Here is a 23,649-nt window from a genome sequence, read left to right as displayed (position 1 = left end):
AGACCCTTGGTGGCCCAGACACACCCTCGGCCTTCTCTATTTGATCACCTCATCACTCTTTACTTTGTGTTTCTCCTTCCAGAAAACCAGACAACCCCCTCAGAGCACCAATAAGGATCCCAGGACCAAGGGGTGAGGCTGGCCCAAGTCACTTGGCCAGCTAGAGGTAGAGCTGAGTTTTGGTCCTCCCCACCCCTAGCAGCCCCTATGAACCGCCCCATTTCCCACCTGACTTTGCCTTCTATCTCTCCGGTCTCAGGCTTTGCTGAGTGGGGACAAGGCTCTGGGCCTCTACATGCTCCCAAGTCCCAGGGTGCCTAGTTACACAAACGTACCCCCAACCCTGGCCTTTCTTGTACCCTAGCTCTGCGGCAGCCTGCATCCCCAGCCTCGGGGGCTCCAGTTCCGTTTTAGCCAGGAAATCAGGGATGTACGGAATGGGTGTGACTCCCCACCCTAATCCTGTCACTCATTCCACCATCCCAGGAAGCCAGGGGAGGGCAGATGGCATCTTCTTCTGGGGGTTAGGGGCTGGCATGAGAATGTGAGTGACTGACTGCCATGTTTTTTGTTTTTTTGTTTTTTTTTTTTTTGGTTTTTCAAGACAGGGTTTCTCCGTGTAGTTTTGGTGCCTGTCTTGGAACTCACTCTGTAGCCCAGGCTGGCCTTGAACTCACTGAGATCTGCCTGGATCTGCCTCCCGAGTGCTGGGATTAAGGGTGTGCGCCACCACCGCCTGGCTGACTGCCATGTTTTCATGCCTGTGTTCCTTAGCACATTTGGAGAGAACTGTGGGTTGTCCTCTCAGGATCCACTCATCCCAGGGAGAGTTCTGTCATCAAGAGCCTGAAGAGAGGAGAGAGTCAGTCATCTAGCTAAGCCCAGAGTAGCTGCTTCACTTCCCACGTCCAGAGCTCTCCGCCCCAAAGACACAGTGAGCTGGCGCATTGGACACGTTTCGTTGTAGCGCTCCAAGAAAGACTGTTAGTGTTCTGGTTGAGGAGAGGCCAGGGGACATGCGAGCCATCTCACAGTACACAGGATGCCCCCAATAGAGACCTGACCACCCCATTCCCTAGGGACAGGCCCTGCTCTAAGTGATTGTTCCTGAAGTTGACATGTCTCTGCCATCAGAGCTCCCACTGAATGTTCCCTTTATTTTAAAAACCCCTCCGCAGTCCCGCTCCATAGCTCATGTCTATAACCCGAGCACTGAGGAGGTCAGTGTAGGAGGATTGCCGCCAGTTCAAAGCCAGCCTGAGCTACAGCGAACGGGGGCATTTGGGCAGGGTGTCGAGCCTCCTTTGTGTTTGAATCTGCTGTCCTCCATCCTTCTGTGCAGTGAGAAAGGGACCGACAACCTCCCCGCAGCTGTGCTCTTGACCTCGCCCCAGAGGCCCCCCCCAGCCCCCCCCCCCCCCCCCCCCCCCCCCCCGGTGCCCAGACAGGGGAATCGATTCAGGAATCCTTGGTGATGCTTGTCGATAAAATACAACAAGACAAGGGGCTGGAGAGATGGCTCAGCAGTTAAGAGCACTGGCTGCTCTTCCAGAGGACCTGGGTTCAATTCCCAGCACCCACATGGCAGTTCACAACTGATTGTAACTCCAATTCCAGGGACATCCAATGTCCTCTTCTGGCCTTTGCAGGCACCAGGCATGCATGTGGTGCACAGATATTCATGCAGGCAAAACACTCATTAATAATAATAATAATAATAATAATAATAGTAACAACAATAGGCTGGAGAGATGGTTCAGTGGTTAAGAACACTGGCTACTCTTCCAGAGGTCCTGAGTTCAATGCCCAGCAACCACATAGCAGCTCACAACCATCTATAATAGGATCTGATGCCCTCTTCTGGCCTGCAGGTATACAAGCAGAGCACTCATACATAAAATATAAATAAAAAATAAAATAAACGTTTAAAAAATAATAATACAAGGCAAGAAGAAACCAGGCAGAAAGCATGCCAATAAATGAACCCCACGATGCAGAAATGCTGTCCAGCTGCCCAGAAGAGCTGCTCAGCTCAGCTCTCACCCTCTGGTCACAAGTGTGAAGGATGGACATTTCAAAGCAATGGGCTATGGAAACTCAGCCTGGACACTTTCCCTTTTAACCACCAAAGATGGCGGAGGAGTCAGGGGGCTGGAGAGAGGGCTCAGAGCTTAACAGCACTGCCTGCGGTTCCGGAGGACCCGGGTTCAATTCCCAACATCCACATGGTGGCTCACAGCTGTCTGTAACTCCGGTTCCAGGGGACCCGACAACCTCACCCAGGCATACATGGAGGCAAAACACCCATGTACATAAAAATAAAAAAAAAATAAAATTCATTAAAAAAGATAGAGAGGTCAGCTGCCAAGAAACTGGGGTACTACTGATGCCGTTTGGAAGCAAGGGCAGAGGAACAGCTGGTAATCCAGGGGTGGCCACCCTCATTTCTGCCATCTGGGTCAGGCCCCGTGCTTGGCCCTCACAAATTGGGTGCTGAACCCCCTGCCACCTGCTTGAAAGTGGATGCTGTTGGTCTTCGGGTCCCTCAACGCCTGTCACACAGTGGGTACTCAACAACTGCTTTTGACTTTTTTTTTCCCCTTGGTTTTTCGAGACAGGGTTTCTCTGTGTAGCTCTGGAGCCTGTCCTGGATCTCGCTCTGTAGACCAGGCTGGCCTTGAGCTCACAGAGATCCGCCTGGCTCTGCCTCCCGAGTGCTAGGATTAAAGGCGTGCGTCACGACGCTCAGCCGGCCGTGGTCATTCCTGCATTGCACCAGTGTTTTGGGTGTGCTGAAGGCAGTGCGTTACTTGAACGCTGGGAAACTGCAACATCTGCAGAGGTCAGGCTGTCCACCCTGTGACCCCGTGACCCTAGCCTTTCTCTTCTTGGGTTGTTGGGTGGAGCAGAGGGAAGCAGAGGGTAAGGGGGCTCTGGAGAGCCCGAGTCAGAGTGCCCTGGTCTCCATGAGGGCAGAGAGGTAATGGAGTCGTCCAGAATGTCGGGATGGCAGGATGGCAGCAGGGTAATGGGTCCCTCTCGCGATTCCCTGAAGGCTTCTGTTCTTCTGTTGCTCCAGGAGAAATTCGAGGTCACAAACTTGAACATGAAATCGGGGATGAGCCTGAAGATTAAAGGCAAGATCCACGAGAATGTTGACCGGTGAGCATGGTGTGGGCAGGGATGAGGACTGGGGCCCTTAAAGGCTGGGGATGTTTTTGTTTTTTGTTTGTTTTTTTTGAGACAGGGTTTCTCAGTGTAGTTTGGTACCTATCCTGGATTTCCCTCTGTAGACCAGGCTGGCCTCGAACTCACAGAGATCCTCCTGGCTCTACCTCCCAAGTACTGGGACTAAAGGCTTGTGCCACCACTGCCCAGCAAAATTTATTTATTTCTATGTTATGTGCATTGGTGTTTTGCTATGGAACTGGAACTGGAGTCACAGACAGCTGTGAGCTGCCATGTGGGTGCTGGGAATTGAACTCAGGTCCTCTAGAAGAGCAGTCAGTGCTCTTAACCACTGAGCCATCTCTCCAGCCCCCAACTCTTCTTTTGTATGCTTCTTACCATACCCCTGCTGGCTCCCGTGAGGGGCCGCCTTTGCATCTAATCTCTGCGTTAGGAACCTTCAGAATGCCAGAACAGTCACTGTGCTCTCTTTTCCTTGTCTCAATTGCCACCAAAGGAGCAGGTGGAGAAGGGTGGCACTCTGTCGGGCCCAGCAGGTCTCGAGTATACACATCCTCCCGCTCACCACCCCCTTAAACCAGCTCCTGCGACGCTAACCAGAGGCAGCCACCAGGGGGTGACAAAGGTCCCGCTCGTTTCCTCTACCTGAATGCTGCACAGTTAGTTACCTGCTGCTCAGCCTCGGCAGAGCTAGGCTGACAAGTATATATAGAGTGATGCCAGCATTTCGTGAGAGAAACCTCCTGTGCCTTAGGAAGGAGGCAGGCAGACACACAGAGCAGGAGCTAAGAGGAAAAAGCTCCTCTTTCCTACCCAGGTTCCTCGCTTGCAGAAACATGCAGATATGCCTGGTCCGAGAACCCCCACCCAGGATGGAATCCCACACCCCAAATGCTCTCCTTTCAGGGACTCTGAATGTCTCACCCAGGCTCCTCTAGTGATCCCGTTAAGCCATAACACCCCTGCCTGCACCCCTCTGGTGACAGACAACCCAAATACCCGACGTTGTCACTGTCAAGCACCCTGGCGACAGCCTCAGTGCCTGCTCCAAACAGCACGTTTCACGACTGTGCACAGGCTGACTGGCGGCGAGGCACAGATCTCAACCGCAACATCGTCACTCACTATTCTAGTTTGGGGTCAACCAAAGCCCCCTGTCCCAAGCCGTTCTCCTGTTCACTCCTCTCTACAGCATCACCATTAACCTGGGCCAGGGGAAAGACAAGCTGAATCTGCATTTTAACCCTCGCTTCAACGAATCCAGCATCGTCTGCAACTCTTGCGATGGCGGCCACTGGGGACAAGAGCAACGAGACAGTCACATGTGCTTCAGTCCAGGAGCAGAGGTCAAGGTGAGGTCCAAGGGGAGCCTAAAAGATGACCCTCCTGCCTGGGCATGGGAGCCCCACCAGGCACCGTCAGGACTCTCCCCAGGCTCCCCTGACCTATTTCCTCCCCCTGTAGTTCACTGTGGCCTTCCGGGATAATGAGTTCAAGGTGACGCTACCTGATGGACACACGGTGACCTTCCCCAACAGGCTGGGCCACAACCACCTGCACTACCTAGGCATGGATGGGCTCCACGTCACCTCCTTCAAGCTTGAGTGAGCACGCAGCACCTCCTCAGAACAAGACCTCAGTCCCCAAACCCATTTCAGCCCCTCTGCGAGCCCCATCAGAACCACAGCCTTTAGGTCCTGAACTTCCCCCTGGTCCACTCGTAGGTTCTGCCCGCCTTCCTACTAACCCCGGCCCCAAGGTCAAGAGCAAATAAACGAGTCCACATTTATTACTTCCACATCGACAACTGTTAGCACTTTCCCACGAGTGTTAATGCTCCCCTACCTTTGATACAGGGTTGGAAACTGAGGCAGAGGGTGTGGCACGGCCGAGAGAAGAGGGTGGGAGGTGCTCCCAAGCCACCCTGTGCGTGTAAACCTGCCTCCCTCCTGGTGACCTGAGCACCTGCCAAGCAGCCCCATGGGATTATGGGGCAGATACTGGTTCCAGGCACCTGGGGCCAGGGTGTTCCAGGAACTGCAGATAAGGGTCCCACCTGGGCCTCTTATCGTTGAGCATTCCAGGCTGGTTATTCATTACCTCGGCTACCCCGCTTCTAGCTGGGGGGGGGGGGTTGGCGGGGTGAAAGGGGGTCCTCAACTTTCCAAACTCTCAGGAGGGGAAAGGGCATCTCAGTGGGGGCTGCCTCCTTGGCTTCTTAGGCAGTGAGTTTTTATCAGAAAAGCTTTTACGATCGGGCACAGGAGGGAGGTCCGGGTACACAGAAGACGGAATCTACTGCGAGGTTACACCTGACCTTTCTCTGGGAACTGAGGGCGCAGTGGTGGCCTTCTGGGGCAGCTCTACATGGGCAGGGGCAGGCAGTCCCACTCAGAGACAATGGCCCTGTGTGGTCCTTGTCCCACCCCTACCCAACCCGGGAAGCATCCTGGGGCACAAAGGCCACACTGTGAGGCCATGGGGTTGGCATAGGTTATGACTGAAGGGCGAGTGGGCCTAGAGGCAGTGGAGGGAGGCGGGCCAGATCAGTAGGGACCCCCTCACCCACGCCTTCCTTGCACAGGCCAGGAAGGATTTGGGGCTCTGGTTGGGCAGCTGTCCATGTCTTGTGGGCAGACGTAGCAGTTAAGGGGGCGGTGGGTGAGCTCAGGCCCTCTGCTCTCTGAGTCCTGAGGACGGCAGGACCTGGAGCCCATGCCCAGTCCTTCACACCTTGACTTCATCATCTTCCTCAGCATCAGCAAATTCAAAGGCATTGACCTGCACCGTGCTGGGCACCGGGGCCCTGGCCCTGGCCGGAGGCGCGCTCCATTCTTCTTCATTCAGGCTCTCCCAGGAGCCGTGGACTTGCGGTAGCACCCCCGCCAGCTCCCGCCGAGCATCCATCTCGGTATAGTGGCGGCTGGCCCGGCTGGCCCCCCAGCTGGCTCCACACTTGCCAAAGGCCATGTTGGGAGTCACCTGGGGATTCTCTCCCACAGGACTGGGCTTTACCTCGGCCACGGGGCCCAGCACAGCAGTTCCCCCGTTGGGGAAATGTTCACAGGCTGGGGGGCTTGCTGCCGGGGCCGGGGGGCTTGTCACGGGGTCTCGGGTGGTTACGGCACAGGCTGGGGGTTCTGCAGGAGGGGCAGGAGGGGATGCTGCTGAGGCGGGGGCGTTGGCAGCAGGGGCTGGGGTCTCAGCGGCCGGGGTTTCTGAAAGGCTCATGACCCCTAGCAGCTCGCTGAGGAGTGAGGGACCCAGGTCAAGGTCAAGACGGAAGGACAAGAGAGAGTCAGAGCGTCGAAGCTCGGGCTCAGACGGGAAAGAATTTTGCTCTCGGTCTTGAACACGGTCACGAACACGGTCACTATCGCGGTCACAGTCACGGTCACGGCTGTTGTGCTTTTCCACACGCGGCAGACGCGAGATGGTGCAAAACCCAGAATCGAGGCCTAGCAGAGAAACGGGGAAGAGGTCAGGCCTGGGGTCCCTAGCCTGTTCCTGGAGACAAAGAGCCAGGACAACCCTGACCTACCATGAGGCCCTTGGGAAGCTGTACCCCTTGCTGGCCTCGACTTCTCCTGCCTTCCCAAGGTAAGGACCCCACAGCCTTCCCCACGATCTCTGAAACTAACCCTGACCCCACTTTGCAGAAGAGCAAATGGAAGTTCAGTTTTCAACGGGGCAGACATTGCCCAAAGCCAGTCTGTCGGGGTTGGAACTACGCCTGCAGCTTCAATCTTGACACCCAGCCCCTGGTGTGGACTTGGCCATGGCTCCTGGTTCCCTCTACGAAACTGACTGTGAGTTTATCCGTGGGCACACGAAGGAACCAGAAGCCAGGGCCTGAGCAGAGAAATCATAGGTTCTCAGGAGAGAGACATGCCCTCCAAAGGTTACCAGCCCAACCCTTGCTTCCAGGACTCCCAGGCCTGACACAGTTAACTATGGAGTTCCCTGGACCTACAGTGGCAGCGAGACGAATTCAGAGCATGACCATGAGGGGGCAGCAGTAACCCAGGGTCCCCCGGAGAGCGGTCCTGCCAAGGCCAAGGTGGCATTCACACCTGAATCAATTTGCCAAGTTACACGAACCTTTGTCCAAATAACAGCTCCGACCTGAACACCTGCCACAGAGCCGCCCAGTGCATATCTGAAGTTGCCCAATCTTTTTCTGTTTTCTTTTTGGAGACAGGGTCTCTCTATGTAGCCTAGGCTGTCCTGGAACTCGCTCTGTAGATCAGATTGGCCTCATGACATCACTGATTTTTTTTTTTTTTTTTTGAGACAGGGTTTCTCTGTGTAGTTTTGGAGCCTGTCCTGGAACTTGCTCTGTAGACCAGGCTGGCCTCGACGTCACTGAATCTTAGCACTGAGACTAAGGGAGCCATTAAGGTGAGAGGACTGGAGCTCAGAGGTCCATGTGCTTACTGTAGTTGGAAGAACAAGGCCTGGAAACCAGAGCGGACTCGGAAATACTGGGGGGCTGCTTAATGGAAGGAGACAGGAAGGGGTGGACTGGCCACAGAGCCCAGAGATGGGAAAGGTTTGTCAGAGTCACAGAGCAAGTTAGAGGGCTGCTAGAACACGAACTCTATCTATCTCAGCCTCGGTGTCACGAGGCCCAAGCAGGCTGGCACCACACCTCCCTGATGCCGGCCCCCCATCCCCCAGCCTAGGTTGGGGGCCAGACTCCACTGGGAGATGGAACCGCTTTGGGGGAAGGTTGCTATGGAAGCTAGCAGAACCCCCACCATCTCTCTGGGCTTGAGTCCCAGCCATGGAAAAGAGGCCGTGAACCCGGGTCCTCACCATAACCAGAGCGGCCATCCGTGGAGCAGGCCGGACTGCTGTCAAAGCTGAGCTTGCCCACCACCAGGCTGTCATAGGTGGCCTGGTTGAGCTGGGGCAGGGAGATGGCATTCTTGATGATGGGGGAGACGGCAGGTGGGGCGGGCGAGGGTGCCGTTGGGGAAGCCATCCTTCGAGGCGGCACCCCCACCCTGCGCACCTGCTGGAGCTTCCTGGCCAGGAAACTTCGGGGTGAGCGGTGGTGGGTGCTTCCAGAGCGGCCCCCGTGGTTGCTGAGGAAGGAAGTATCGCCGAAGACATCCCCACCACGCCCCACGTGCATGGTGTGGCGGAAGTCCCCGAGTGGGGGGCTGATCATGTCTGCTGTCAGCCGCCTCTTCCCATGGGAACTGGACACCCATCCTACAGGAGACAGCTTGCCCAGGCTCATGGCGGGGGCTCCTGTGCCCCCCTGGGGGCCGGGCATCAGCTTTGGCTGCTCACAACTGCTGGTCCATGCCCACCTCGGGGCCAGGGAAGATGGCAGGCTGGGCTCAGGGATCTTTCTCAGCCTCTTTCTCTCGATGAAGATGGCGGAGCGGAAGCCGGCCCTTGACGGTCCCCAGTGCTGAGGCTGAGGGAGTCTGTTGCTTCTCTCTCCCAGAGGCCCTGCCCCTGGGCCTGGGGAGGCTGATGATCAGAGAAGGCACGAGATGGGTGGTCTCCGTCCTGGGGTGGAGACCTGGAAAGGCAGAGAGACAGCATTGTGGCATGGCAGCAGAAGAGGAAATCCGAGAGCAAACAGTAATCACCCGAGAGAACAAGTGAGGCTGCCCCACAAGGCACGGTTCCTAGATGAGGGCCAGCCAGGCACAAAGGAGGACCTGCAGAGTCCATGTGGAGGAAGTTCAAGAAGGAGCTGGGGCGGTGGTGACAGCGTGGGGGACGTTTACTGAGCGAGCTTGAGGACCTGAGTTTGGCTCCCCAACTACCATGTAAAAGTCAATCGTAGTAGTCGTGCGTGCGCCTGTAATCCCAGCGTTGGGGGGTGCGGGGGTGGGGGCGGAACGGAGACAGGAGGATCGCAGGTAGTCTCACTCAAACAAAACCAACACAAGTTTCAGGTTCAGTGAGTGCCTCTGTCTCCAGGGATGAAGGAAGAGTGAGAGCAGGTGTCTCTCCTCTGACATCTGTATGTGAGCACACGGACACATGCACACACACACACACACACACACACACACACACACACACACACACACGCACACACGTGCACACCAGAGTCTGTGAACAGGCAGGGTGGACAGCAATAGCAATCAGCAGTGTGGATGCCTCTGAGCGCTGCTGCCTGGACGAGGTACAAAGACCCCACTCTGCTCTCTGAATTCTCCGTGGGCATCAGTGAAGCAGAAAAAAATGGCCGATCACTACATAAAACCGGCCGGTGAGGGGCCAATGGCTCTCCAGCACAAGTCGGGCGACTCAGACCCTAGACCTGCTGGAGCAGGAATGAGAAACTGACCTGAAAGCTTGCCTGTGGCTTCTCAGGAAGACACAGAGAGCTGGGTTCCCCATCCCAGCGACCTTGAGCCCCAGACAACATGCCTCTTTGCCGGCATATTTCAGTTCTCTGTGGGGTTCAAATCTATTCTACCTGGAGAGGTCGAGAGAAAGGAGGCGTCCTGCCAAGGTCTTGTGAACAGCTGTGTACACAGTCAGTTTCCTCAGAACCTTCTACCTCCAAGGTGCTTCCTGGAAAAGGGATCCTGTGGTCAAAAGTGGCTTTTTCCAGCCAGCTCCTGCATGCCTGAGCAGAGTCAAGGCTCTGAGACCAGAAAGGGCTTTCGGTTGGTCAGGTTGATGGCGAAGCCTTGTTGTTGGGGAGCAAGTTTTAGGGGGAAAAAAGTCCTATGGGCACCAAAGCTACTCCCTACGTACAAATGCCCTCCTGACCCCTCGCCCACTTCCTTCTCAGAGGGTCCCTCTGTGTCCCCTCTTCTCTTTCCCTAGGTGGCTGGAGGGGACTTAGGATCCTGTAGCCTGAACTCTGGTTTGCTGTGATCCAGAGAGGGCCAAGCTTGCTCAAGGTCCCATCAAGAAGCTAGTCCAAACTTGAACTCGGGGCCTCTGACTCACAGAAACCCTTGCTGGCTTTCGGGGCCCAGTCTTGTTTCTCTGAGCACTTTGAGGGTGGGGCGATGCTGGATTTTCCTGCCTCACTCCCTCCCTCCCTCCCAGAGCTTAGCACGTGGCCAGATCCACAGGCAGGCTAATCACTAGCTGAGATAACCTTCCGGCCAGAGGACCACCCCCTGCCACCTTCTGAGGGGGTAGAGTACATTAGGGACTCAGAGTTCTCACCCTGTGACCTTGGACAAGTCACCTCCACACACCTGCTCAACTGATAAAGATCTCGACCTGAGTTTCAACCTTTTTTAAAATTTTCTCAACCCTAGCCGCTGCCTCCAAGCATAAAATTCTCAATGCAGCCTTTTTATAATGTTATTTGAAATTCAAAATAGGTTAACTAACCAGATAAAACAAAGAGGAGAACTGGACAAAGCTTGCTTTGTTTTGGGACTGCATTCTCGTCCGTCCCACCAGAGGATCCTCCTCCAACCCTAGCTCCTCCCCCCTCTCATGGAGGGGGGGGATGACTTCTGAATCATCCCTTTCCCTGGCACCCCCAGCGCGGAGAAGTCCTCGTGGAATGTTTGCTGAAGTTATAAAGCATTCGGCTTGTTGTTGGCTGACCAATGACATGATGTCATCAGATGATTCTCCGACACCCCCTTGAGGCTGGAAGGCTGGCTCAGGCTACAAAGAGGGCTGACTGACATGCCCAGGGAACAGACTCATCCAAGGTCCCGTGGCAGGTAAACACCGGCCAGGTTTCCCAGCTCCGCAGAAACAACTCTCTAAACTTTAGCGTCTAAAGGAGCGAGCTGTGGAGCAAGGTAGGGTGCATGCCCTTTATAAATTGCACATGGAGGGGTCAACTGTGTCTGTCTACCATGTGGACATACCCCCTCCCCCCCAATTCTCTAACTCCTGAGTTTCTTCCAGGCTCCTGCCCCATCCAACCCCCTGACCAACCTTGTGACGAAGACCCCTCCCAAATGCCTCTGGGTACCTCTAGATAGCGTCCTCTGCATCTACACCCATCTACCGCAGCCGAGGGTCCTGGCCCAGTTTCAGCTACTGTCTCTCTTCCCATGGAGATAGCCAGAAGAGCCTCCCGGCCAGAGAAGGGAGGAAGGGGCAGAAGATGTAGAAACTCAATTCTCCTACCCTGCCGCAGAGCAGGCCTGGGTTCAAATCCAACACTTCCTAAGTAAGGGACAGCTTTCATTCTTAGTGACCCTTGGTGGCAGCCACCTACCCCACGGTGCTCGCCACAGACTAGTGCTGGCCTTTAGGTTCGCCCCATCTGCACTGGGTATTGAGATACAGGGACCTCCTTTTTTTTTTTTCTTTCCAAAGGCCCAAGAAACAGCCCCTGTAAATGCTCAATTCGTCCATTTTACATGGGAAAAAAATGAGCCCTAGGTCACAGAACAAAAACATGGTGTGCCTGGAGTTTGCTTACATTCTACCAACACCAGCACAAGTGACCCGAGGGAGGAACAGGAGGACCCTGGCCCTACAGTTCAGCATCCATGACCCAGGCATGAGCGGCCACGGGTCAGGCGTCAGTATCGCCAGCTCTTGAATCCACTGATCAACGGTATGAGCACGTGGCCAGAGCTCCCTCAGTAGTAATGACCACAGGGACAAATTTGGGGGCTTTGGCAGGGCGCACTCACTCAGAGGCCAACGGGGGTGGGGGGGGTGGATGTGGAAGCAAGGAAGTTGGGTAAGAGAAGCCACTCCGATGGTGGGGGATAGCCAAGGCGTAGGGGCAGCCAGCCGCTCCTTGGAGTACCCAGATACTCCCTCAGGCAGGTACACAGAGCCCCCGCCCCAGCCCCCCTCAACCCGGGCAGCCTGCTGGGGAGGGCACAGCTTTGACAGCAACACAGGACTGTGAGATTCTGTTGCTTCAGGTTTCCCCCCAGCCTGTGGCATTTGGGATTAGAAGTTAAGTCCTTCAGGGGCATCCCCTCAAAGTCCAGCACTTTGAGGTGGAAGACCGGGAAACTGAGGCCGGAAAGGGGGTTAATAAGCTGCCTGAGTCACCATCCTGAATCCAGGTTCTCTGAACTTCAATGCGGGTAGGGTAGGATAGCAGGGGGCGCCTTGGGCCATTAGGGAGCAACTCGCAAAGTAGGAGGAGAAACGCAGGATTTTTTTTGTCTGTTTGTCTGTCTGTTTGTTGACAACGCTATATAGTCCAGACTGACCTCGAAATTGTGACCCTCTTGCCTCAGTTTCCCAAGTATTGGGATTAACTTGTGTGCCACTACCGATTTACTAAGATGCCTTCTTGCCCCAGCACCCCAAGTTAAAGGTAAAGCTGCCCTCCACTCGGCCGCTGTGGTCTTTCAGCCTCAGTTTCCCAGTCTAGAAAACGAGCTTCAAACTTGGCGAGTCTTGCATAGTTGGGACAAGGGCAGAATCAGCTGGAATGGGAAATCTAGGGAAGACTTCAACCAGTAAACATTCCCTTCTGGGGACCTCGTAGGGGAGACTTTGGAGAGTCCCTCGCTCCGGTCCGGCGCGGGCAGCGGGCAGCGGCTGCCGTGGCCAGAAGGGAACCGGACGGATGACCTCATCCGTTGCTCCAGTCTGGAATGCAGCTGGGGAGGGGGCAGGGTGCCCTGTCCCCGTCCGTCCCCCCACCCCCCCAGCTTCCCGATCCCGCGCTGGCGTCGCCGAGGGGCCCTGGGGTCCCTTCCCTTCCGCTGCCCGCGCAGGAATGCGCGCAGACGGCCCTGAGCTCGCCCTCTGCCCGCCTCCCGGTTTGGTGCTCTGTCCCGCGATCCTTGGTCCCCTGCGCCCTCCCGCAACGTGACAAAACAACCCTAGAAGTCCGCGCGTCCCGGCCTTCTACGCGTTGGCCCCGCGCGCCCAGGACGGTGCGCACTCCCCCGGCCCGCGCCCGCGGTTACCTCGTGTCGTCGAGCCCGGGGGTCCAGGGGCGGGTGCGCTGGCGCGTCCCTGCGCAGCCCAAGAGTCGCTGGGCCGGTCTGCGCCGCCCTGGCCGCGGGCTTGGCGGCCGGATCCCGGGGCGGGGGCGGGCTGCGGGCTCCCTCCGCCCCTGCTCCGCCCGCGGCGGCCGCGCCCCCTCCCGGGCTAGCCACGCCGCGAGGGCTGCAGGGGCGCGGCGGGGGTGCCAGGCCAGGCCCCTGCCCGCCGCCCCGAGGCGGGGCGACCTCGGGAATGTTCACTCTGTCCCGAGCCAGGACTGCCCAGAGGAGGCCACTGGGACTCTTTGCTGCCCACTGCTCCTCAGATGACCTCGGGGAGTCCAGGACTGACAACTTTGGCCTGGGCCTCCAGCCCTTCTCTGCTGGGGCTGGGGGAACTGGCCAGAAGACCTTGGCTCCTTTGAAGCGTGGGACATTCACTCTTTCCCTTTCTCTCCGGTCCCCTCCTGGCCACCCAGTACAAGCCCCAGCAGGACACTTAGCTACTCCGGGGAAGAGGCCATTACTGCAGGCCACATGGGGAGAGGGGTGTAGGGTAGCATGTGGTACTGTTACGGACCCTAAAGATGGTACGACCCTTGCTTCTTCCTTGCCTTTCAGTGCCTCAGTTTCCTCATGGGGCTGCAGAGATGGCTCAGCGGTTAAGAGTGCTTCCTGCTCTTCCAGAGGATGGAAGTTCTGTTCCCAGAGTAAACACACACACACTTGCACGCACATTCGCACGTGCGCACACACATCTATTAAAGTGGAGTTATCCAAGCAGACATCAGATATTACATTATCTCCTGTTCCCTGCTCTACCAACTAGGAGAGTTGTTGAACAGGTAAATGAGGTCACACCTTAGAAATCTTTAGTGGGGGCCCCCCTACTTCAAAGAAGACACAAAGTCAGCCATGCTCAAGAAGAGAAGACAGATCCTGGCCCCCTGCATCATGTTGTACCCTCTTTCCTCTGAGGTCGGACAGGAATCCTGGGGGGCTGCACGTGGCACAGACAGGTCCCTAAGGCTGTCTGAGAGTGGGATATTGAGCGAGGTTCTCTGGAAGAGAGGAAAGCCGGGTAAGACTTAAAAAGACAGAGCGGCAGAGAGCCTAGGAAGTTCACACTGGACAGACTGTGGCCAAAGGCTTTGAGCTATGAGGCAGGGCGGGAGCTGGGCAGCACGGTCCCTGCAGGGGTGAGGAGCCATAAGGAGAGATAGATAGAGGAGACAAGCTGTCATGGAGTGCTGTGCCTCCAGGGTTGGCTCTCTCAATCCTCACGCTAGCCTCCTGGGGGGAGGTCATTTTTCCAGCAGGACACTTGACAAAACGGAGGCACAAAGCATACAGTACTTGCCCAAGTGGCACGTAGATAAGACTGGGATATAGGTGGCTCGGGATCTTTCCCCCGGGGCACCGCAGGGAGATTGAGAACTGTGTCCCCAAGACTCAGAGGCACTGAGGCACATGGGTGAGGTGGCTGGAACACTGTAGTACAGAAGTGGGCCAGGGCCTGGGTACTTAACCATGGCCAGGTGTCTATGCGTGCATAGAGGCAATTACAAATCTCTCAGCTTTTATTGAGCACCTAATGCATACCGTGCATAATCACCTTTAATCTCGGTGAGAGCTCTATGGGAACAACGGTGTCGTTATGTCCGTTTTGCAGAAAAGTGAACTGACTTGTCCAGGGCCTCCTACTTGGCAGGGTGACCACATTTCCTGTTTGTCAAGAGCACCAGTGTCCCAGCTTGATTACCAATACCACTTGCTTTTGCTCTCAAAGGTAGTCAGCATAGCTGGAAAGCCACTCATCCCTCCTCCAGCCAGGGTTCCTGGAGCAGCTCAGAAAGGAAGCTATTTGGCTGAGCGTCAAAGACCCAGACAGAGTTCAAGGCTGCCTGTGAGCACAGTGCAGGCTTCACTTTAAAAGGGGTCTAGCTCCGGGGCAGGCATTTACCACACCTGAGGGTGTGTTGCAAGCCCAGAGAGATGGCCCAGAAAGCTGTCTTTGTTTTGTTTATTGAGACAGCATCCCCTTGTGTAGCCCTGGCTGACCTGGAACTCATGATGTAGACCAGGCTGGCCTTGAACTCACAGAGATCTGTCTGCCTCTGCCTTCAGAGTAAAGGCTTGCACTACCACACCCAGCTGAGAAAGCTGTTTGGATGCAAGTGATTATTACCCTCTGGCTACTCTTGGACCATCCTCTGTACCTTGGCTCAGTGGTCCTGAACCTTCCAACCTCTAGACCAGATTCCAGATACTCCATCTCTCCCAGCTGGCTGTGTGGCAATCTTCTAGGCAGACATTCTTGTCCCAGTGTACAGACGGTTGAACGGAGGAGGGTAAGAGGAGCCATAGCTCACATTTGTAGGTTGTCTCTAGAGAAGTACACCTCCATGTAGGCTGCCGTCCCTGCTCCAGGCTCCACGCCTGCTTTAAGGATCGGACTCAGTTTCCTCTGGGAAATGGAAGGAAGAGAAGAGCCCTAGGATCCAGGGGTGAGCACCACCCCCGCTTCTCAGGTCTTTCTCTTCTGATTTTCTGAAGTCCCCTGCCCGCCTCCCAGGCTGTGCCAGGAGTGCAGGGGTTAACCTCGCCGCCAGAGCCCTAATTACCGTGGGGGATGCAGAACAAATGACTCCCAGCTGGGGAAGGAAGGGGAGCTGCGGCTGACACGGGTTGCCTGGGATTCTCCTGCGCTGAAGGCACCAAGCCCTAGGCCTGTATACTCCCAGGTCTCGGCTGCCCTGACCTGACCCTTACAGACTAGAGACTAGGGCGGGGAGGGAGGTTAATGGGAAGGAGGTATTTCTGAGGAGGTGTCGAGGATACAGGCTGAGATGGGGTACTTCCCACTTGGGGCAACCTTCTGTGAAGTCCAGTGAGCAGAGAATCTTGGGCTGGGTGAGTCGGCTTGGCTACAGCTATCAGGCCTTCCTGGGCAGCATGCTTCCTTGAACTCCAAAGTCTGTCTGGATTGCTGGCCAGTTTATTCTTCTGCTCATTGGCCCCATCTTCCCAGTCCATCCACCCACAGCTGCACAGGCCCATTAATCCAGCTGCCTAGATGCCTATCCCCTCCCACCCACCTCCTCACCTCCACCCGTCCATTTACCCACCCACCCATCTGTTGATCTAAACCTATACCAGTCATCCAATCACTTACCACTCACCCTCCACCTACCCATCCACGGATGCTTCTGCTCCTCAGACATCCACTCTCTCTTCCCGCCTGCATCCCTGACCATTACCTACCCACCCACCCAGTTTGCATCCTCACACTCAACTATTCATTTTTCTTTCCATCTGATGACTCCCTTACACAGACCTACTCTTGGCTTCTGCTGGTGACCACATCTCTGAGCCCGTGCGCGCACGCCCGCGTACACACACACACACACACACACACACACACACACACACACACACACACACACACAAGAGCCATGACCACTGATGGGCCACTCAGGCCCTCCAGAGGCCATCTCTCAAGCTAGATTGCCTATGGTCTGGCCTCCATGTGGGCATCTATTTGCCAGAGAGTGCTCGATGAGATGAGATGCCTACTTGGTACTCCTGGCGTGTTTGGGGGAACGGCCAGGGTTGTCACAAGTAAAGGGTCATTATCCTTTCACCTGGATACAGCCTCATGAAGGCGGGCCTCTACTTCTCAGGGACTAGATTCCCACAGGGCTCAGACATGCATGGACACCTCAGAGGGAAGGGGCGACATTTTGGGGGCCCCAAGAGTTTTGTGCTGTGAGATGTCATTATACCTAGGGGATAAGGCATGGGGCCAAGGGGGTGGCTGCACCTCATGCTCTCCCTTTTAAAATCTAGGATACTTTTTTTTTCTAAGACAAAGTCTCACTATACAGTGTTGGCTGGACTGGAACTTACTATGTAAACCAGGCTAGCCTTGAACTCACACTTGCTGGGATTAAAGGCATGTGCCACTATGCCCAGCCCCAGGATACATTTCCTTCCTTCCTTCCTTCCTTCCTTCCTTCCTTCCTTCCTTCCTTCCTTCCTTTTTTTTTTTTTAACTCTTTGAATTTTTTTTTAATTTTATGTGTATAGGTGTTTTGCCTCCCTGTATATCTGTGTACCATGTGTGTGCCTGGTAACTGCTGAGTCCAGAAGAGGATGTTGAATCCCCTGGAACTGGAGTTACAGATGGTTGTGAGGCATCATGTGGTGCTGGGAATCAAACCTGGATCCTCTGGAAGAGCAGCAGTGTTCCTAACTCCTGAGTCATCTCCCCAGCCCCTGCCCTGGAATGCATTTCTAAGTCAGGCAGTTAGGTTCATATCTCAGCCTTGCCTGCCACTGGCAGTGTGACCTTGAGCCCGGGCCTCAGTTGGACAGTCTATGACAAAGTACGGACGTCACAGCTGGTCCTGTGGTTGTGGCCAGGGAAAGGTGGCTGCCATGGTTGTTTACTTTTCCCAGGGGTCAAGTTCAACCTGTGTGTGCCAAGGGAAGAGCTGCTGGGAGCAGCCCTGGGCTAGGACTTGTGGGGACTGTTGGGGAAGGGTGGGCAGTAGCTGCTTTCCCTGGGGGTAGAGCCTCACGAGGACCACAAGAGTCTAAAATCCTGGTCAAAGGAATCAGCAAAGCGTAACACTGGCAGGGAGGCTTCTTGGAGACGTGGCATTTGACCTGGGCCTTGTGTCTTGGGGGAGATGGAGTTGGGTTTGTGAAAGCAAAGAGGTGGAGGTGAGCTTGGGTACACCTGAGGATGTTTGTGACCTGGCCAGTTAGAAGATGAGCTGCTTGTCTGCCTTACCATGGAGGATGGAGTGGAGAGAGGTACTGAGGCATGCTGAGGGAGGCTAATTCCCCCCCCCCCCCCCGGCCCCCCGCGTGTGACATAGGCCAGGCTGGATTGTGCACTTAAGACACCTGGCCCTGGGATGACTCGGGTTCCTTTATTAACTGCTGCTGGTGTTTTCCATTCCCTTGCCGACGTTGAAGGCTAGGAGACCTTCTGGAACTTTCTGGAAGGAATCTTTGACCTCTTCTTTCTCTCTATCCAAGAACCCCAAGAATCACCTTGGTGGGGAGTCTTAGGGTCCACAGTAGGCTACCGGGGACACTGACGACAGAGGATGGGACCTGTTAGGGCTACATAGCAAGGGGGAACCCTGGGCTACCACCACACACCCCAGGGTGGCTTTTAATGTGAGCTGTACCTTCTTGCTCCAAAGGGACTATAAAAGCAGCCTGACAGTAAGGTCACAGGGAGCCGTTACAATTCCAGGAAGGCTTTCTGGAGGAGGAAGAGGCTCTATGGATGTAGGTGCAGGAGGCTGTGCAAGCTAGAAGCCCGAAAACCAGGCTGGGCACACCAGGCGTATGTGTGGCATGTGTGCATGTGGCCACCGCTGTGAAGCATTATCTGAGGACTGACACCTCCGAGCTGCAGGGGAGGGGGGAGAGGGGGAGGCTGATGACCGCAGATGAGTACCTGTCTGTCTCTCCTGGCTGCTTCTCAAGCCTGGGTGTGAAGGGGTTCTTGAGAGCCACGGGGCCAAGACAGGAGTTAATCCCAAGGGTTTCGTGGAGTGTGGAGCTCGAGGCCCACAGGGCACAGCTCAGAGGCAGCTGTCATGCCGGAAACGCCTCTGGAATTCCAGGCTCTGGGAAAAGGGCGAGAGCTTGGATGAGTTTTCTCTTGAGGAGCCTTCTGGGCGGCTCAGCTCCAGTTCCTAGCTCCCTGGTCCACAGGGAAATGGGGGTGGAGAAGGACTCCCCCCACCCCACTGGTTCTCTTTCTCTAGGAGAACAAGACATGGGGTGGGGGCAGGGGGCTGAGGAAGGATGTGGGGCTGGTTCCTTGGCCCCACCCTGAGGAGGACAGATAGATGGATGGACACAGGAGAACATGGGGGGCGGGGGGTCTGAGGCGCCTACAGTCGCAGAGGGTGGGAAGGACATCAGAAGGGGTCAGGGCCAGGTGACCCATTGTCCCCTGGGTGATGGGACTGAATACTTCCAAGCTGGCCAGGCCCAGGATGGAAGGGTGGGGAGGGGTCCACATCCAGGAGACCTTTGTTCTTTACTTGAGGGGGTGGGTGAGAGGGGAGGGGCTGGGGGACAGGAAACACGTTAAGGGTAGGACAAACAATAGCCTATTCTCTATGGTTCAGCCTGGCTGGAGAGATAGGCCCTCGGGCTGTGGGCCAGGCATGGGCCCTGATCATCACCAACATTGGCCCTTGCAGCCTGGCCCAAGACATGCTAGCGGAGGCTTCTTCACCCTTCCCGTGGGCTCTTGCCCGTGGAGTTGACAGTTGAACAGAACCCAGTGGCACTCTTGGCCCAGCCCCTGGTTCAGCCAACGACACCCCAGCCCCTGCCTCCACCCCCACCAGGCTGGCTGGCTCCTGGCTTCCTGTTCTCTTTGCCGAAGATGGAAGGAGGGTGGTCAGGGTTGGACCCTGCTGCGCGGAGCTGGCGGGCTGTCTGTCTGCGTTCTTTCTTTTTTATCCTCACAGCCCATTGTCCGGTAAAGACACACGGAGCCGAGGGCACGCACGCGGAGACTTCCTCCTCTGCCTCGCATTCCTGGGCAGTGTGAAAACCGCCCTGGAAAATGGGTCTGTGGTTCCTCACAGCACATGAAAGGCTCCAAGATCACACAGAGTCCTTACCCTCTCCCTGCTAGTCATCCAGTGTTGGAAGGAGTCCCCACGTGTGGTACCCACGTCCTGGGGCAGGAGTCGCTGAGCATGTCTGATGGATGTCTGTTACACACATCCTTTGGGTGGCAGGGAGCTCACCACTTTCCTGAGAGGGCAACTCCAACCAGGCAAGGTGTCTCCCTGAAACAGCAGAGTTCAACCCCACCCCTCCATCTTCTGTTCGCTGGCCCTCCACCTCAACTGCCACACACAGAGATGACCCTGATGTTCCTTTCAAGTGTCAGAAGGCCTGGCTCCAGCTAGTCCCAGCTGGGACTCTTGGGCAAGCTTCTTACCCTCCCTTGCCTCAGTTTGTTTGTCTGTAAAATGGGAAGAATAATGCCTACCATCAAAGCAGCAGCCTGGGAAAGCTGTTTTACAAATGCAGGCTGGGGTGTGCCTCACGGTAACCGCAGCCGCCCAGGCTTAGAGTCTTGTCATGGACTTCACTGTCACCGCAAAACAGACTCATTAAGCACCAGGTCAGGGGATGCAAGAGGGCAAAGCCATTGCCTTTGAACTCAGGAATTCACACTCCCCTCTGGCCGAGGGGAACGCGCAACCTCTATGGGTTTTATGTGTAGAGAACCCTTTGTGAAATCATAGAGACTCCCACAAGGATGAGTCTCTCACGGGTAAGGAGAATGGCCCAGAATGGCATTGTGCCTTGCCTGAGGTCCCACAGCACCTCTCAGCTGGGGAATGGACCAGTTAGTTGACAGCAGGCCCTCAAGGGTTAACCCTGTTAGCTGGAGCCCTCCCGGAGCAGGAGGGGGAGTCTTGTAGGGAGGAGGGAGGGTGGGAGCAGGGAGTCCTTCCTTCTGGGTCTCTAACGCTGCCTTGGTGGGCAGTGTGAGCTCCAGCTAGCCTTGTGTTGACTCAGCGAGGTCTCCTGCCAAGGCTTGCTGGCCGGAGCCCCCACGGGAGGGAGGCTCAGGCCACATTCTTAGCCTGCCAGAGCCGGCGGGGGTAGGGGGTGGGGAAGAGTGGCTGGCACCTCCTGGTGGAGACTGTGGGCTGGGGAGGCCTCAGGGGTTTGTAGATGCTGGGGTGAAGGGTGGGATGAGGCAGGAAATGCTTTTCAGGGAGCCAAGGCTGGGTACACCACAGGATAAGTGGGCTGGCCTGGGGTGCATGGGTTAGCCTGAGGACTGATCGATCCACTTGCTCCCATGGCTGAGCTTGGCCATGATGGAAGTAGGTAATTTGGGGAAGTCACCATCATTCTTCTGCCCCTCCTGCCTCAGTTTCCCCACCTGTCAAATGAGCATATAGTAACCAGCCCTCCTTGCTTTACCTCAGTTCTGGGAGGATCAAAGACAAGAACAAGTCGGGTCGGAGTGAGCACCCTGTGTAGATCAAGGGGGCGCCACACATTGGCTGGCCCACCAGCCTGGCCTTCCTCACGAAGTGAATGAAGAAGGGACACAGGGGCAGCCCAGAGAGTGTACACGAGTCTGTCTGACACTCAGCCTGCTCCAGCTTCTTCTAGGGACAGTCATAATAATGACAGCTCCTTCCAGGTCAGAGCCCTTCCATGTCCTCTGTGTAGGCCATGCCCACCTCCTTCTGCCCCAGGACCTTTGCACTGCCCTTTTTTTCTGCCTACAGTGCTCTTTCCTGACATAACAGAAAGGTTACCAGCTCACGCAGAGCCCTGAGAGACCTCAGATCTCAATGAACTCCCCCGCCGCCCATCACGAACCCTTATGTCCCTGCTCTGTCCTTAGAGACTACTATACAATGACCCTCTCCCCCCCGGCTCCATGAGAGAAGGGACTGTGAATGTCTTGTTCCCGCAGCATCTGGGAGTGACCACAGCTTCCCACGATGCCTTTTATCCTCTCCTGTTACAGGAGAGTAACTGAAGTCCCAGAGATGTTGAGTGATTCTCCCAAGACCCAACCAGCTAGAAAGAGATGGAGCTGGGCCTGGGCTGGGCTTCTTGGGTTCTAGTCTGAGACCCCTTCCAGGGCCGTTCCACCATCACCAAGCCATGCCCTCTGTAGGTCCCTCGGCTTCCCGGAAGAGAGAGTACACTTCACTGCTGTCTCCCGCACAGGGCCGACATGGCCCCCTTTCTTCTCTCAGTAGGGTTGGATATGGGGAGGCAGTGATTCATTTTTGTAGCGGAGTATGCCACTGGATTCAGGGGACGGTCTGCTTGCCACCCTCGTGGGCCCCCGTTCCTCCACTCAGGACAAGGGCTAGTGCCTCAGGCCTGAAGTCTGGGCATTCCAGGGCTTCCTCAGCAGGGCAGCTGGCCTCAAAGCCCTCCCAGAATTGCCCAGCAGCTGCAGGGTGGCCGGATGCCCCGCCCGGTGCCTCTGGGCCCGAGCCCAGGCCGCAGGCTCGCTGTGGCTGGCATTGCTCCTTAGGCTCAGGCAGGAACACCACAGGGATTTTAAAAATAAAGGGCCTTGAGACAGTGGCCTGGCTCAGGCTGCCAGAGCTGGGGCGGGGCCAGACAGGGACAATGGGGGGGGGATGCTGAGCCTTGGGGACCAGGCCACCAGGGCTGCCAGGCCATGGTGGCCCAGTGTCCATCCCTTCAATGGTACTGCTCTCTTCTGTGGGGGGGCGTGTGGGGGCAGGCTTTGGGCTCCTTACCAAGCTTTACTGAATACCTACTATGTGCAGGGGTGCTCTGGATCTTTCAGGGTCTGGCTTTCCTCAGCTGTCACCCTCCCTCTCCCCCTCCCCCTCCAGACCATTCCGATCTCCCTCTCTCCAGCCTGGCTAACAGGAAACACAGCCGGAGAGGTCAAGAGTCCTGGGCTTTCAGAGCCCAGTGTCCACACAACATGGAGCTGTCTGTGAGGGGGGAGCAGGGGCTTCCTGTTTACAAGAATCCCAAGGACCCTCAGGGGTGGTGCCTTGGACAGGCTTGGGGGCAGCCCCTTTGCTCTGGCTGCCTGGGAGGGGCCTCCAGTATATCAGCCGGCAAGGCTCAGACTGTACGCCCCGTATGGGATAGGAAGTGAGGAGTCTTTGAATAATGGCTGGCTGGAGGAGTTGAGTACCTAAGCATCTGGGGTAATATCCGGGGCTCTAGGCCTGTAGGCAGGGCTCTCCCAAGTGTTGTCTTCGAACTCCGGCCCTCACAGCTTCTTTAGGGTAGAGCCGAGGGAGCCTGGAGGAAGGGGGTCTGGGAAGAGGGAAGCGGGGTGGGGGTGGGGGTAGGTGGAGGAAACAGATTCAGCTCAGGCCAGGCCAGGCTTGGGTGGGTGAAGGCCAGCTCCTGGCTAGTTCAGACTCCCTCACCTTTTTTGAGACTTCCATACCCCGAAGGATGGAATTGCTCGTCTAAGGTCCGGGACCTGCTGGGAGACAGTGGTCAGATATATACTTCAGAGCGAAGCTCCAGGGCCCAGGGGTGACAGACAGCAGGGTGGGGACGGCCAAAGGCCATTTGATTGTAAAAGCTGTTGAGTTATGCCAAAATGTATATTTTAAAGGTACCTTGACTTCAAAATTTGGATATAAGGATATGTTACTTTGGAAAGGAGACTCTGCTTTTGTTTCCACAGAAAGCCAGAGGCTATGGATTTGTTCCAGATTAAGATACATCAGGTTTGACCAGCCAAGACCCCCTGAAAAGTCTCCGATGACACCATGGCCCAGATGATCCAACATCCAGAATGGTTTGAAGGCAACTGGCTCAGACGATACACCCTCATGGACTTTTCCATAATCCTAAAATTTCCTTTGTATCCCCATAAGATACAGCGCCCCCCTCCAGCAGGAAGTAGTAAGAGAAGCTACGCCCAAATTCCCAAATTATATGTAATTTTACTTTGTTAAGGTTAAAACCTTCCTTTTTGAAAAAAAAAAAGGGGGGAAGTGCTGTGGGATGTTCTGTATGGCAAATGTGTTGCTGATTAGTCAATAATTAAAAC

The 23,649-nt window shown here is 55.8% G+C and overlaps 2 protein-coding genes across 3 annotated transcripts; one reads left to right on the top strand and one right to left on the bottom strand.

Moving 5' to 3' along the window:
- The first annotated feature begins 2,797 nt into the window (after positions 1-2,797).
- Positions 2,798-4,846, top strand: Lgals2 (galectin 2). Its single transcript, XM_052748296.1, has 3 exons — positions 2,798-3,162; positions 4,382-4,541; positions 4,654-4,846. Exons 1-3 carry the CDS (start codon positions 2,984-2,986, stop codon positions 4,795-4,797), a joined length of 483 nt encoding a protein of 160 aa, XP_052604256.1. The 5' UTR covers positions 2,798-2,983; the 3' UTR covers positions 4,798-4,846.
- Positions 4,847-4,962: 116 nt separating this feature from the next.
- On the bottom strand, positions 4,963-13,175 carry Cdc42ep1 (CDC42 effector protein 1). 2 transcript variants are annotated; one of them, XM_052748295.1, is made up of 4 exons: positions 13,038-13,175; positions 9,641-9,738; positions 8,008-8,728; positions 4,963-6,647 (listed from the first exon to the last, which is right to left on the bottom strand). In XM_052748295.1, exons 3-4 carry the CDS (start codon positions 8,471-8,473, stop codon positions 5,917-5,919), a joined length of 1,197 nt encoding a protein of 398 aa, XP_052604255.1. In that variant the 5' UTR covers positions 8,474-8,728; positions 9,641-9,738; positions 13,038-13,175; the 3' UTR covers positions 4,963-5,916. The 2 variants fall into 2 exon arrangements, with proteins under 2 accessions (XP_052604255.1, XP_052604254.1); XM_052748294.1 differs by lacking the exon at positions 9,641-9,738.
- Between the last annotated feature and the right edge of the window lie 10,474 nt (positions 13,176-23,649).

This window comes from Peromyscus californicus, unplaced genomic scaffold (genome assembly GCF_007827085.1).
Source record: "Peromyscus californicus insignis strain IS unplaced genomic scaffold, ASM782708v3 Scaffold_20__1_contigs__length_68692818, whole genome shotgun sequence".
Lineage (NCBI taxonomy): Eukaryota > Metazoa > Chordata > Mammalia > Rodentia > Cricetidae > Peromyscus > Peromyscus californicus.
Note: the sequence above shows the minus strand (reverse complement) of the source record. Positions and strands in the feature narration are given on the sequence as shown.